Below are 16,139 nucleotides of genomic sequence, written 5' to 3'. Positions count from 1 at the left end.
GATCCTTTCAAGGGCTTATGGGAAAACTTAGGGCCATGAAATGTGTTTAATAGGGTATTGCAACTTCCTGACTTTGCTTCTTAGTCATCACTTTGAAGGACTGACTGCTTTGTATGGAATTTGCTTTGAGGCTGATCTTTTGACAATCATTTCTAACTTTCAAAATAGTTCCCTTAGGAATGCTCAAATATGAGCTACATTTTTTAAATCATTGTTTCTAATGCATGTTTCATTTAGAGGGAAGCTTTTAAAATTAAATAAAACCATCATTATATAAAGATACACAAACTTGCCTTGCACACATTTTTTTTCCCTTATGAATTTGTACCTCAACTAGGAAAGCTTTATTCAATGTTATTAAACAGATTTCTGGATTCCTTCCAGAGCCAGTTTTCTTATTCATGCAAGAAAAATCAGTCTTATTCTTCTATATCCCACTAGAGGATATGTCACCCTCGGTCCAAAGCTTCCTTTGTTATACCTTCCCTTTTATTCTAAAATCATAATATACACAAAAGTGCTTCTAAAATTGAAAGTACTATACAAATACAAGGGTTTATACCTGTGTTACTATTATTATCATTACTCTGTTCTGTTCCCTCTCTCATCTCTTCTCAGGCTAAGTCACTCAAAGAGAAAAGTTATGCTCAGTAGCTTTATAGCAAGTAGATGGGAGACTATGAGTAACTAGGAACCTTACCAAAATAAATGACAGTAACAACAACTAGCATTAGTGATATAAGCACTTTAGAATTTTAAATTACTTTTCACCTGAGTACCTTATTTAACCTTCTTAACAACTCTTAAATATAGGAATATAACTACCTACAATTTTTAGATGAGAATATCAGAGCTCAGAAAAGTGAAATAAATTGCCCAGTGTTTCAGAACCAGTAACTGCTATGATTAAGACTTGAATCCAGTTCCCCTAAGACTCTCTCTACCACATCATGCTTCCTCCTCTCCTATGGCAAAGCCAAGCCACTAATTCAGCACAGTCCATTGCACATCTTTCTCCTGCGTTAAAAGTTAAATCACTGCAGTCTGGGGATACCTCTACTCGTAATGTGGCCAGGCCACGATACTTTGAGACTGTTACTTTCCTAAGGCATTCTGTTGATATTCCTAACATCACTTTCACTTTTTTTAAAAAAAATCTAAACATAGATTCATATTACGCCAACTGAAAAATCCAAGGTCTTTTTTACATGAATGAATATATGCAAATTTACTCTAACCTTAGACTTTTTTTGATTAAATTTAATTTTTTTGCACAATAATCATCATGTACAGATGATTTTAAATTTTTTAAATCATATTTGGTGTTCCTCTAAATTTTGCAATGATAATACCGCCTAGTGTTATAAAAAGATCTTAGATTTACTAATCCTCTCAAATTTCCACTGAGATCAGAGGAAGAACACATAATACTTTCTGTGAGGTATGCCAAAATGACTTTGAAAATACACATCTATAAGGAGAAATAATGAATACATATAAATAAATGTAATACATGAGTATGCAATCTGTGCAGAGAGACACAAAAACACGTGTCTAATTATTCTAAGTATTCCAAATAATACAGAGAAGGGAAAGTCCATTCAGCCATAGGATCAGAGAAGTGCTCAAGGAACATAGGCATCAGAATTGTCCCCCAATGGTAGGTATCCTTTAGATCGGTAAAGATGGTGACAAAGTACTTAATGCAAAAGAACCTAATCCAAGATACAGAAGTGGGGAAATAAAGTACATAATCCAACAAAGATATGTACAAAGTGCCTAGTCTGGCTCTCTCCAATTTATCTTGTGCCATACTCTCTCCATTCTTTAATTTCCCTCCCTCGTTCCTCTTTTCCCATATAATTGTAAGATGTTAGTGTTTACCAAAGCTATGTTCTTGGTGTTCTTCTCACTCCATACACTCTCTTAGTTATTTTTCCCCTCCTATTTTCCACTAATATCCATGTGCTGATTATTCCCAAACATGGACCTCAAGCCTAGATCTCCCTTAATATACATAAATATTTTATATACATAAATATTATACCAAGTGCTCATAAAAATAAAGAAAAGATAAATTTGTGAAATTCTTAGAGATTGACTCCTTCAGATCTGGTAATTGATTGGATATTAAGAGTTCAAAAAAAAGGAGCAGTCTAGGATGACAACCAGATTTCTAGTTTTGAGTATATGGACAGCTGGTATTGATGTCAACTGAGGGAGAGAATGCTAGAAAAAGAGTAAGTTTGGAGTTAAAGATGATGATTTCAGTTTTGGACATGTTGGATATAAGGTTCCTATGGGATAGCCAAGGGCATACGTCTAAGACAGAGGCATTTGTTTACATGTATTAGGACCAAGGTTTAGACTAGAAATATAAACTTTGGAGTCATCATCTGATATATGGTAGGTGAAGTTACTTATTTAGATATGATCACCTAAAAAGAATATACAGGAGGGAAAAGGGAAATGGTTAAGGGTGAAGTCCTAGGGAATGTTGATTTTAAAGGAACAGGAACCAACAAATGAGACTGAGTGGTAGCCCAAAAGTCTTTAATAAGGCCATATATCACAGTGGAAGCAGCATGGGCATTAGTTTTGGAATAGGAAAAAAGAAATTGTCACAATGCTAGATATAACTTTATTAGCTAGGTTATCTCCCTATGCCTTAGTTTCCTTATCTACAAAATGAGGCTAGTATCTTTCTCAGAATATTACTCTGAAAATGACTGAGACAGTAAGTACCCTATAATGATAACTATTAACATTATATAATAGCCAGTACTGAAAAAATATATGTAACTCAGTATATAGTTCAGCAGATCAAGAGCTTAGCGTATAAAAAAGGCTGAGTGGGGGGATAAAAAGATTGGCAAGTTACTCAATCAAGAGTCAAGAGCAAGAAGAGACAAATACCATGGCTAAGTTCTAAGAAGCTAAATTTAGTAGGTAATAATAACCCATTTAGAGGGAGGTCCCCCTTTGGCTTATTTATTTTCACACAAGGAAAGACACGTAGCCAAGGGAAATTAAGCAGTTTTTAAATTCTTTAAAAAAAATTATGATTGATAGTAAAATGAAAGATGGTATCTACTTTAAGAAATCATTTACTTCTTCTCCTAACATATTAGTTTACTTCTCAAAATCTGAGTATTTGCTAATTATTACACAGATGAAACAAAGCAAAAGCATAAGGACAAAAACACACCTTATATGCTGATTTTCAGTTTACAGTCCATATTTTAAGTTAATTAGGTTGGACAGAGAAAGGCATCTATATACAAATAGATGCAACTGGGATGAAAAATTTCACTCCAAAATTGACCCAAGTTTATTCAGAGAAGAAAAACATAAAGGAGGCAAACAATAGAGAACATGTTTTAAGAAAAACTACTTGTATAAAGTGACAATTCAATGTTTTTATCTAGGCAATCCAGTATATGAATACAGTAATTGAAAACAATAAAATTTCCCTAGTCAGAACTCAGCAACAGTTAAAAAAAAAAAAAAGCCACCTACTTTCAAAGAAAGTAAAACAAACTTTTTTAGAAGGTTTTTGGAAGAGAAGAAGCAGAGTATAATTCAATTTGCATGTTTCCCAATAGTCCAAACATAAACACTACCAACAGGTGTAGGCCCTGGCTTGCAGAACACACTGAGAGGCTGGGGAGGCTGCAGGTAATGAGTGTGGCCAGACAGGAGGCACCTCCGACAGCCAGTTTGTTCTCTGTATGCTGAGAGGACTCAACAGTCTGCACAGTCAGAAAGGAGAAGGAAATTAGACAAAAAATGGCATTACAGACCCATGTCTTTAATATTTTCTCCTGGAAGCAAGGGTGGTTCTTCCATTTCTGCTAATTTGTTAGACTCCCTCAGGACCTGGATTGAGGGGGAGAGGACAAGAAAAGAAACATTTTTTTATTCCAAGGTGAATTTTTCACTCAAATTTCAACTGAGTATGCTTGCTCTTATTTCAAGTTATAATACCATACCCTATACATTACTTTTATTTTTAATTTGTTTATTTTTAATTATTATGGGTACACAATAGGTGTGTATATGTATGGGGTACATGTGCTCTTTTAATACAGGCATGTATAATATGTGAAGCTACTGTTTTTCAAGAAAGCATTTACTAAGTGCCTAATTCATATCCAAACACTTTACACTTGTACACAAAAAACTTTACAACTTTTCACACTGAATCCTAAACAGCCTGACAGTAATAGAGGTGTTATATCCTCATTTCGCAGATGAGGAAAAAGAGGCCAAAAGTAGTAACTAATTTGTTCAAGATCACATAGTTACAGTGCCAAAGTCTCGATCTGAATTATAGTTGTAATGGATTCCAAAGGCCATTCCCTTGCCATTAAGCCATACCATGGTGCATTTAAACTTGGATAAACTTAAGTGCTCATGTAGATCTAATGTTTAGAGAATTTAGAAATGATGTTAATAAAGAATTTTCTCGAAAAAGAAGTGTTAAGTAAATTAAAATCATAACAACTGTTACTAAGTAGTTACCTTGTGAAGGATGCACTATATTCCAAGAATGCAGATATAGAAACACAGTTTTCTAAAGGAGTTACAACTCAGAGACACAACACACATCCCAAGTTGTCACGTGCTAAATATATCCTCTGATAGCTACCAAAAGTATTCCTCTCTTCTCCCTCTTTCATTACCAAAGAATCAGTTTTTTTCTCCAATCCCATCAATTCCTCAACCATCTGCAATCTGGCTTTGCCACCTAACCCAACCCCTCCTGGGAACGTACTCTCTCCCCAATACCTCTTCATAATTAAAGACAATAGACATTTCCCAGTCTTTATTTTTATCTCTTAGTCACATTTGACACTGTCTATACTTTTACTGCTTCTTGAAAGCACACCATCTTGGCTAACCTCCTCCCTCTCTGCCAGTGGCCATTCTTTGCCAGTGGCCTTTATGTTCCTGTTCCTTTTCCTCACCCTCACTGTTCCTCAGGGGTTTGTCCTAGATTCATTTCTCACTTCACTCAATTCCTGATGATTTCATACCTACCCATGACTTAAACTTATTTCAATCTACATAGCCAGCAGAGATTTTTCTCAGGCTCTAGTTCCATACATTCAACTGCTTCATGTCAATCCCCATGTGGATGTACCACAGGTATCTTGAACTTAATAGAAGTAAAGCTGATCTGTTTTCCATACTTAGCAAATGACACTACCATACATTTGGTTGTCTAAACCAGTGTTTGGGGACAGGACAAAGAGCAGTGGCCTCTGTGAGCAGATTCAGGCCTTCTTCAACCTTGATCAGTTTCATTATACCAAGAACCAATACTAGAAAAAAGACTTTCAAACCATTTTTTAATCAGCTTTTGATCTTTATTTCCTTTCTTCCAAAGAGTAGACTTAGAGACCTCAAAAAAAAGGTAAAACAGAAGAAAAGACAAGGTACTACCATTGCCTTAAAGCTCACCTTTTACAGGGCTTCAAAACGGGTTTAGATGTCTCCTCTGTGTGAGTTCCTATCTCACATTTACCACACCTCTCTAACTGCCTTTCAGTCCCTTTTTCCTACCAGACTCCTAGAGAAGAGACACCATACCTTACACACTTCTAAATACACAATGGAAATATAACATGAGCCACGTGTGTTAAGTTTTAATTTTAAAATTTTAAATTTAATTTAATTTTCTAATAGTCACATTCAAAAAGGTAGGAATAGGCAAAATTGATTTTAATTACATTCTTTTTTTTTTTTTTGATACTTAAGCCTTCAGTATCCGGGGTGTATTTTATACATATAGCACATCTCAACTCAGATCAGCCATATTTCAAGTGCTCGATAGTCACATGTCCAGTGGTCCCTGTATTGGGCAGTGCAAATCAAATGAATCTGACTCTTCCTGATGATCAAGTCATGCCCTAGTTTAAGAAAGTGGCTTAGGGAGGATTAGACAAAAGAGACAGACATTATTGCCCCAGTCCAATGCTCATCTAAGGCCAATAACTAAGACCTACAAAGAACAAAATAACTATAAAGGTCATCTTTTTTCAATGCTATATACTTGCCAGTCTTTTGTGTAGTCATAAAAAAATGGAAAGAAGGAAGGAAGAGAGGTAAAGAGGGAGGACCAACCTATGAAGATGGGGGGAGGGGAGCAAGATAAAAACTTGCAATATGCAAAAATACAGACTTCCTGGGTTCAATCCTGACTATGCCACAAACCAGCTAAGTATTCTTAGGCAAGGTGTTCAACTTCTCTAAGCCTCAATTTCCCCATCTATAAAATGATAATAATTATAGTATCACACAATAGGGTGATAAAAATTACATGAGTTAACACATTTAAAGTATTTATATCAGTGTTGGTACATAAGATGTACTTAATAAGTGTTGACTATTAGTAATAATAAAAATTCATAGTACCTGATTGCCAGAATCTGCTAATAATTTCTACTAATTATGAAAGCAAGAGAATTAGATCAGAAAATACAAATAATAATTAGCGCATAGTACACTGAAAAACAATCAAACAATGCTGCACATGTGAAAGATCACACAGGAAGATGCTTTATCCTTCCCCCAGTCTGCCACCTCACCCAGAAATATAAAGATTATGTCACTTACAAAGCTGGGCTGTAGTTCCTATATTGCACAGGTATACCTCCTTGTGGCTGCTACAGTACTATTCCCCACAACCTCCTCTCTTTCTGTATTTCCATATTCAGAAGGAACTTGCAAGCCCTAGAAAATATGTGTGTCATATACAGAAGAGAGGAGGATCGTTCTGGCAAAGGCTCAGTAACATGGGAGGTCTAATCCTCATAAGTAAAGCTTTATAAAATGAGAAAAGAGGTCAGAAAACTCTCGCAAGTAGCACACATTGAGAACCACGGGCTTTCTTATATTCTCTCAGAATGTCAAAGAGCAAGGCAATGAATAGAAGTAATGCAGGATCCCATCTTTGTCCAGCAGAGCTGTATTAGATGACAAACTTTTAACAATATGCATACACTAGAGGTTATACATAAACAACTCACTCTACAGCTAAAGATATGAAAAAGAACTCCAAGTAGCACCCAAGTGAAAAGAGCAGGGATGAGGGCAATCCAGACCCTGTGTTTGTTGACAAACACTGGTTCTGAACAAATCTATCCTTAATCAAACAGAAGAGAAAAAATAGGGCCTAGAGAAAAGATTATTTGACAAAAGGGAATATCAGCCTAAAGCTTAAAAAAAAAAAAAAAACATAGTCTTCTGAAAATAATTCCCTATAGACATTAGTATAAGCATGTATAAGGTACTTGGCATACACCGAAGAAAATATGCCATATTTCCTAAGAAATAGGAACAGAAAGCCACAAGGGGAGACACATCGAGATAAGAAAAATGGGTGAGATAAGGAATGATTACAAGAAAATTTTAAAATGTAATAGCAGAAATAAAATCTGTATGGCATTAGTAAAGAACTGAATCAATTATTCAGAAAACAGCATTAAGGTTAAGGGCAAACATGAAAAGTGCTGTAAGAATTTGAAGGAAAAGAATAAAGATAAAATCATTAGGAAAAATAATAAAAAACCAAGAAAATAATTCTATTTTCAAAAAGAAAAAAATCAAAACAATATGAGCAAAAATCCAATATATAACTGAAGAATATGCTTTTGAACAGAATAAATAATTTCTAGTTTACAGTGTTCTGCACAAAAATCAATGAACAGAGACATATCTAGGTGCGCTTTGGCAAATTTTTTTGAACTACAAGAATTAAAAAACAAATTATAAGAATATAGGCAGGAAAAAATGAAGAGAAATTACCTTCAAAGGAAGCAAGATCAGACTAGCTTCATATTTATCTATAATACCATATTCTAGAAGATAATAACAAAATGTCATCAGAGCCGTAAAGGAAAATGCTTCTGTAATGCGCTGAATGGCAACGGGAAGTCATTCTCAGATATTCAGGTCTCAGAAAATATAACCCAGAAGTCCCTTTTTTGAAAGAAGAAAAACAAATTACCTGCAGCTGCAATTAGCTAAAAAAAGGAGAATCAAAATTAAAATACACAATTGTGGTGTACAGTGAAGATGCAGATTTCATATCCTAAGTACTTCCCCTTCATTCACTACTACCATACTAACCTCTGAGTCTTAGTTTCATCATTCATATTATTAACATAATATTAATATCTACCTTATAGTTTTGCAACTATGAAATAAGGTAACTGTATCATAAATAGATTTGCAAAATACTATTAAAATGTAAGAAATACAGTGTCTGATTTATGATGGTTCAAATTATGATATTTTCAATTTATAACAGATTTATCTGGATATAACCCCATCGTAAGTCGAGAAGCATTTGTACTTATTATTCACTTAACAGAAGTATGAACAGAAGTTTTCACTGTCTGTTATCAAAACAGCCTATTCACATGGTGCTTTGTTCCTCTGCTTTAAAATACACAAGGGATTAATATTTGAGACAGCATGTCACACAGGGAACCATAGATTTCTCTCTTTTTCTCTGTCTCTCTTTCTGATTCTTAAATCACTAAATTCTAGATTTAGCTACAAAATAGTAAGCATCCGACTGTTCTAAGGCAACAAATGTTTTCCCTTTCTTTCAATACTTATAAAGGCTGAGGAGGCAGCAGGAATAGTCTAAGAGTCTGGTACAACTTGAGAAAAATTAATAAAATTAAAAAAACCTTAATGTTTGCCTGAGAGAATAAAGGAGATGGCTTGAGAAATAAAAATGGAGTAAAAATTTAGGGTATTTTAGTGAAAGGCTTCAAAAAAAGGGTAAGGATTTTGAAACATTATACTAAAGAAGCCTTCCGTAAGAGAGTCCATATTGTATGAGTCCAATTATATAAAATTTTACAATAGCAAAACTAATCTATAGTAGGAAAAAAAAAACCTCAAAACAGTGGTTGCTATGAGAGTGAGCTGGGAGTATGGACTGAGAAGGGCATGAGGAAAATAATGTGGAGTAATAACAAGTTCTTGATATGGATTTGGGTTATACTTTCTAAACTCACAGCATATACACTTAAGATTTCTGCATTTCATTAGATATAAATTTTATATTGAAAGAAAAACTATACATAAGATTTAGCTCTAGTTAATGATTTGCATGCTCAAGTATTTAGTTGGAAACGTACTGATGTCTGCAATTTACTTTGAAATGTATCAAAAAGCAAGCTTGCCTAACGGATGGATAGACGGATAGACAGATGATGGATGTGAGATAAAAACACGTACAGTAGATTGAAATGTTAATGGCAGAAACCTGGCTGTGTATTCAGACATTTTTACAACAAAATATTGGAGAGAAAGTAAGAATTTTAAATTTGACCACTCATGTAAAAAAATAAAATCACTGTAGGCCTTTGATGGAGGCAGATGGCACAGTCAAGAAGGGCAAAAAACTGAATATGATAAAGATGAAATGATATTCTGGGACAGAAATAGCAAAATCCTGGATTAGTGTGTGGCAGCAGAAATAAAGAGGAATATGATACATTGGAAAAACTGATCAAATTTGACCCCAGGCTTTTAAAACAAACAGAAGCCAATTGTAGAAATAATACTTGATGATTTTACTCAAAAGGAATTGCATCTCAGTATGTCAGCAATGGAAGAAAGAGAAATGCAGATTCAATCAAGAAATAAAGTGAGGTCAAAACAAGTGGGGCAACTCAAAAGCACCAGAGGCCTACCTTCCAAAAATGGGGGATGGAGAACTAAGAGAGCAAGGCCAGACTGATCATTAGGTTTTTCTGCCTTCACATGGAAATACCTTTAGTGGAGAGCAAGTTATACAACCCTCAGATGCGAGAGGAGAAGAGAAATTCACTGCTAGAGAAATTCCCTGGAATACATTAAACATTTTCCCTTACTGGGCCAAAATAATGTTACCAACAGGGGATCCAACCTGTTTCCACTCAGATGCATTAGATCCCTGTCTGCCTCTGAGCTCTGGCTATATCAATAGGTAAGATTACACAACATTTAATACAACATTTAATCCTTTCCCACAAAATAACATTTAATCCTTTATTACTACCAAGAAGAGTTATTAATGTTATTAAAATCTTACTTATAAACAAAAAACCTACAAGATTCAAATTTATAATTCTATTTTTAATTCCTAATATGTAATCAGGCTGGTTTTGCCCTCTCCTCAACCCTAATTTTCTTCCATGCTCTTTTTAACAAATTATTTTCAAACTGCTCAGTAATTTTCCATGTGACTTTAACCTCCCTCTTCCCTCCCTCCCTTTTCCCTCTTCCTCTCTCTCCCCTCCTTTTCTCTCCATGCCAGCCCCCCCAACACACATACAATTAGGAAATTACTATAAAGGAAATTCAGAAGCCTTGACCTGGAAGTTGGCAAGTTTATGAGTCAATTTTCACAAGGAATGGTCAGATGGTAGAAAAACTGGAAAAAAAAAAAATTTTCTGAAATCTACAAAACACTAAATAGTAATCATCTGAAAGGGAAAAATGAGTCTATAAAAGTTACAAAATAGCCTCCACAGTTTCTTTATACAATAAAACCCAGAAGAAAAAATAATAAACTTACTTTTCACTGGATAATTCTAGAGAAAATTACTTACATCAATTATATTTTATTTTACTTTTTATACAACTTAACTGACAAACCAAAAAGTGGGCAAATGAACCACACAAACAAAAATCCTAACAGGGTAGATCCACAGACTGGCATATGGGAGAGATCTTATTGGTTACACATTTAAAAGTACATCCAAATTCGAGCACAGGGAAGCCCTTTCTTTTTATGACTCAGTCAAGGACAATTTGGTTTTCAGATGAAACCACAATTACCAAAAACTGGACAAGATTACATCACCATCAATGATTCAACAACAACGAACGATGAATATCTAAAGAAGAACCGTCTGGAAAGCATCATATCATGCTATAGGCTAAACTGTGCCCTCTAATAAAGAATTTGTTGAAGTCCTAACTGCCAGTACCTCAGAATGTGACCTTATTTGGAAATAGGGTTGTTGAAGATAGAATTAGTTAAGATAGGGTCATACTGGAGTAGGGTATGTCTTGTCCTTACAAGACAGCCATGTGAAGACACGGGGGAAATGCAATGTTAAAATGGAAGCAGAGACTGAACTGATGCATCTACAATCCAAGAAACACCAATGATGGTTGGCCTTCACCAGCAGCTAGGAAAGAGGTATGGAACACATTCTCCCTCATCTTGGTTGGCAGGAACCAACGCTGCCAACACCTTGATTTCAGATTTCTAGCATCTGTACCTGTGACAGAATAAACTTTTGTTGTTTTAAGACACCCAACTTGTGGCACTCTGTTACAGCAACCCTAAGAAACTAATACACCTAATATCAAGAAAAACTTTCAAATTTTAATCTTAAAATACCAGCTGTTCATAACTGTCAAAATTTGGAAGCAACCAAAATGTTCTTCAGTAGGTGAATGGATAAACAAACTGTGATACATCCATACAAGGGAATATTATTAAGTGATAAAAAGAAATGAGCTATCAAGCCATGAAAAGATATGAAGAAAACTTAAAAGCATATTGCTAGGTGAAAGAAGCCAGTCTGAAAAGGCTATTTATACTGGATGATTCCAACTACATGACACTCTGGAAAAGGTAAAAGTATGGAGACAGGAAAAGATCTGCAATTGCCAGCTGTTCAGGGAGAGGGAGGGAGGGACAAATAAGTGCGGCAAAGGGGATTTTGAGGGCACTGAAACTATTGTAAATGATACAGTAACAATGAACACATGCTGTTATAGTTTATCAAAACCCATAGAATATATACCACAAAGCATCAACCCGAATGCAAACTATGGACTTTAGTCATAATAATGTATAATATTGGTTCATCAATTATAACAAATGTACCATACTAATCAAGATGCAAATAATAAGGGAAATTGGGGTCAGGGGTGGGGAGGCAGTAACGTGGAAATTCTCTGTACTTTCTGGTAAAGTTTTCTGTAAACCTAAAACAGCTCTAAAAGAATAAAGTCTATTAATTTTTGAAAAATATAAGCTGTTCCTAAAACACATAGATAATATGTTGAGTATGTAACAGTTCTTGACAAGGTACAGTCAATTCAATAAATGTCCTTCAATAAATAAATCCAGTAAATATTAGTAAAAGTTCCTTCCCTTTTCTGTAAAAACTCTACAAGAAATTCTGTATCTCTAAGGAGTGACATGTTATTATATGCATCAGTGTAGTCATGTTTTACTGCTTCCTCAACCCTTATATTCAATTTATTTCCAACTCCTGTCATGTCTGTTTCATCTCCACTCCCATACCCCTAACATAACCCCACTTTTCCATGCCCATTGCTTATCACACTAGCCCTACACCTTCTGATATGTTCTTCTGAGGTATACTTCAGTGGTCCTCAAATTTTTGAACTTCAACACCAGTAAAAATGAAAATAGAACTTTGGGAGATTGACACAGGGCTGCAGATTTTTTTTTTTATTATTGAGAACATTAAAACAACAACTACCATATATAACATCATTTCATAAAAGAAAGAAGATTTTTAAAACCAAAAAGTTAGGATAAAATCTTATAATAAAGGACAGTTCTTTCCATTAAAAAATGGTTCATAATAGATTATCTACCAAAAACAAATAAAATAGAAGATAGGTAGATACAATATTGTCTCAATTACTTTCATTTTGCCTCATACCAAAGAGAAATCATCATGAATTGGCCCAGTTAATGTACTGCTTTTAGAAGACCATTATTCATTTAGTGCTCATAACATCCCTGAAAGATAAATAGGATTCTTAAGCCCATGTATAAATGGGGTAATTGACTCTTACAGAAGTTTTACCAGAGTGTAGCCTACTGGGATTTTGTCAAAGCCTAACTGACCTGAAGGAAGGGAAATGTCAAACTCCAGCCCTCTCTAGTTTTTCACGTGGGGAAAGGGAAATAAAAACTCCAGCATCCGCTAGCCATCCTGTCTTACCTAAGGGGGCTGGGTAGAAAATGGAGAAGCACTCATGAATGTCATCTTAGCCCAGGGGAACAGGCCCACCAAAAGATTAGGAGCATAGGGCTGAACCACAGGACCACAGAATGTTTCCTCTATTTCCCCTTCTCCCACCCCCTTGCCACCACATCGCTAAAGGCCTATTTACCTCAGTTCTTTTTACCTAGTACGTCATGTCTGACTTCCAACAAAAAATTACAAGGCACACTAAAAGGCAAAATTTGTGTTTGAATTAACAGCTTTGTTTTATAAAAATACTTATATGAGAGTAGGAAAGATTCTGTTTATAATAACAATTAAAATATGAAACCTCCAGGAATAAACTTAAGAAATATGCAGAAGCTATATGAAGAAACTTTAAAATTCTGCTAAGCAACATAAATGAATACTTAAATAAATGGAAAGACATACCTTATTTTTAAGCAGAAAAGCTCAATATTGTCCAGATTTTAATTTTTGCTTGTTCTGTAAATAGTATGGTTAAAATCTGACAAGATGAATCTCAAGCTTGTAATGACGAAAGTCTGGAAATAATATAAATGCCTTTCAGTGGTGGGGGATGGTTATTTAAATTATTTTTGTGGTTGCAATTGAATACGTGCAGTCTGAAAAGAAGAATGGATTTGCATGTGTGGATATGAAAAGATGTTCAAGATAGGTTAAAATTCCAATGACAGAACAGTGTGAATAATAACTTCCCACTTGTTGTGGATAGTGGGTGGAGAGATAGAAGAGGCTATGGTACATAAACAGGTGATATTAGTTAGGGGAAGTAGAATGGAAACAAGGAGACATGTTTGGAGGCTGTTTGAATAATTCCAAAAAAAGTTGATAAAGAGCATATATTAGGGTAATGACATACTGTCTCATAAAGGACAGATTTGAAATATAGATGAATGTAATATGTATGAAGCTGCCTGAATGTTGCAGATTACGGGGAGAGAGGAGTCAAATCTGATTCCAGGTTTCAAACTCGGTGACAATTTGTGGTTCATTTCTTGACTGTCTGCCCCTCCTATATGTGCTTTGCTGTTCTTTCTCCTCATCTAAGTAGGGTGACCCGGATGTATCCTTCATTCCTTGCTTCCCCTGTCCTCTTTCTTTCTTTATTCTCTTTCCTTCTCATGGTTTTAACTATTAACATCATCTTTTTTATGGATGTCACCTACATCTTTGCTCTGGTCCTTCATATCAGTTGCCTGCTCCAGATGTTATCATGTCATGATCATAGTCTGAGTACGATCAGACATCTGTTCAAGTCCAGCTGCTGTTGGGAGTTATATGTCACCTTGGAAAAGTTGCTTAACTTCTGTTATAAATGGGCTTAAGAATACTATTTATCTTTTAAGGGTGTTATGAGCACTAAATGAATAATGGTCATCTAAAAGCAGTACATTAACTGGGCCAATCCATGATGATATTCTCTTCTGTCATGTTAAGAACAGAATACTCTGGGTATATTTCAGAATAGCTGCTTTTTCCTCTCTCCCTGCAGGAAGCAGGAAGTTTTTGTCAATCTTCACTGTGAGAATTTGGTAGAGCTCCTGAAGGTAAAACTCACAAAAGTAGGAGGGCACCCATAAGGCTGGGACCCCTGGAGTTTTTAACTCTCAGACTTTTCTACACTGAGACTACAGCAATTCATCAAGTACCATTTAAAGTCTTCCTACCCTGGTACTTGTTCCTGCAAAGGTCTCTTCTGGTGGGTTTCTGCTCCAGTAAGTGGTGATTCTATGTATCTGCATGTCTCTCTCCATCAGCTATTTGCCCTGAAACCTTGGTAGAGCTAAGAAGGGTTGTTAATTTTCAACTTGTTTAGCTTTTTACTTGTTATCAGAACAGAATGACAACTTCCAAGCTTTGTAACTAGCCACCTGATTATAGTCTTTGTTTCTAATAATTTTCATTTGATTTTCTTGATTTCCAGGTAAAAATACTGCTTATTTTGTCTTTCTTTTCAGTTATATGCCTCTCATGTATTTCTTTTAACTAATTTCATCAGATAGTACTTATAAACAATACTAAATAATCCGAGCATGATAATAGGTATCCCTGTCTTATTCTTTAATGGGATTATTTCTAGAGTTTTAATATTTTAATATTAAGCACAATGTTTACATAAGTATCCCCCTATTCCTTTCTAACTAAAAGTTTTTAAAATCTCAAATAGATGTTGAATTTTGTGAAATGCCCTTTATTAAATGCCTCTTCTATACATATAAAGATGATTATATGGAACCATCTGTGACTTACAACAAGTTATACCAACAGCATTTTCACTATGCTTAGGCTTGAAGTCTGAAATGTCTTCTCCAGCATTAGCATCATGTTAATAAGTGAACCACCTAATAAATATCCTTTAGGCACATAGAAAGGAAACTTTTTCTTTTCTCCTCACTATCACTGAATACAGACAATACTATTCCTGTTGCATCATGAGTATAATAGATAGACATTTATCATTTTTCATACTTTGTAATTTTTAAATAATCTCTACTTATGTTTCTATTATAATTATTTGGCTCTTTTTACTAAAACTTTCAACACATTCAGAGCTTTTAAGCCTTAAGGTGGTTAATAATATCTGCAAAATATTTATAAATCACACCAAAATAATTACAAACCAAATAATCCATGCTATAGCCTACAAAAGAGGATAGGAGGTATGACCCTCCTTGCCTAGTAGCCTAGCCAACTGCTGATATTTTAAGTTTGTGGTGAATACAGATGAGGAATTTTTACTCTGATACCCAATCTTGTACCTGTAAAAGTTCTCAGTAGAAATTTCTAAGGGAAAGAATTTCTGTGTAGCAAATACAAAGAGTAATTATTTCTAGGTGGAGAAGTACTGGTGATTTTTATTTTTTCCTTAATCCTGTTTCTATGATATTTCCTGTTTATACCATATTTCCAACAAATTTTTATGAGACTGTATTAATTTGATAGTAAAAAAACCCTCAATGCTATTAAGATACAAAATTTCGTAAAGGAGAGTTAATGGTAACTTTGGAGAGAACAGTTTCAGTAAAATGGGAAGTTTTAACAATTTGGATTGATGTCATTTCCCTATTAAGAATGGAAATAATGAAACAACCCTGAACATTTCCA

At 34.7% G+C, this 16,139-nt stretch overlaps 1 protein-coding gene across 1 annotated transcript in view; it reads right to left on the bottom strand.

The window, feature by feature from the left end:
- The window catches only part of MTMR2 (myotubularin related protein 2), a 104,414-nt gene that overhangs the window by 37,239 nt on the left and 51,036 nt on the right, over positions 1 to 16,139 (bottom strand). The window contains exon 3 of the mRNA XM_069469039.1: positions 3,804 to 3,879. Coding sequence (XP_069325140.1) covers positions 3,804 to 3,879 — 76 coding nt within the window. The remainder of the gene's footprint in view (positions 1 to 3,803; positions 3,880 to 16,139) is intronic.

Source organism: Eulemur rufifrons, chromosome 6 (assembly GCF_041146395.1).
Source record: "Eulemur rufifrons isolate Redbay chromosome 6, OSU_ERuf_1, whole genome shotgun sequence".
Taxonomy (NCBI): domain Eukaryota; kingdom Metazoa; phylum Chordata; class Mammalia; order Primates; family Lemuridae; genus Eulemur; species Eulemur rufifrons.
The sequence above is the reverse complement of the archived record's forward strand: the minus strand, read 5'-3'. Positions and strand labels throughout refer to the sequence as shown.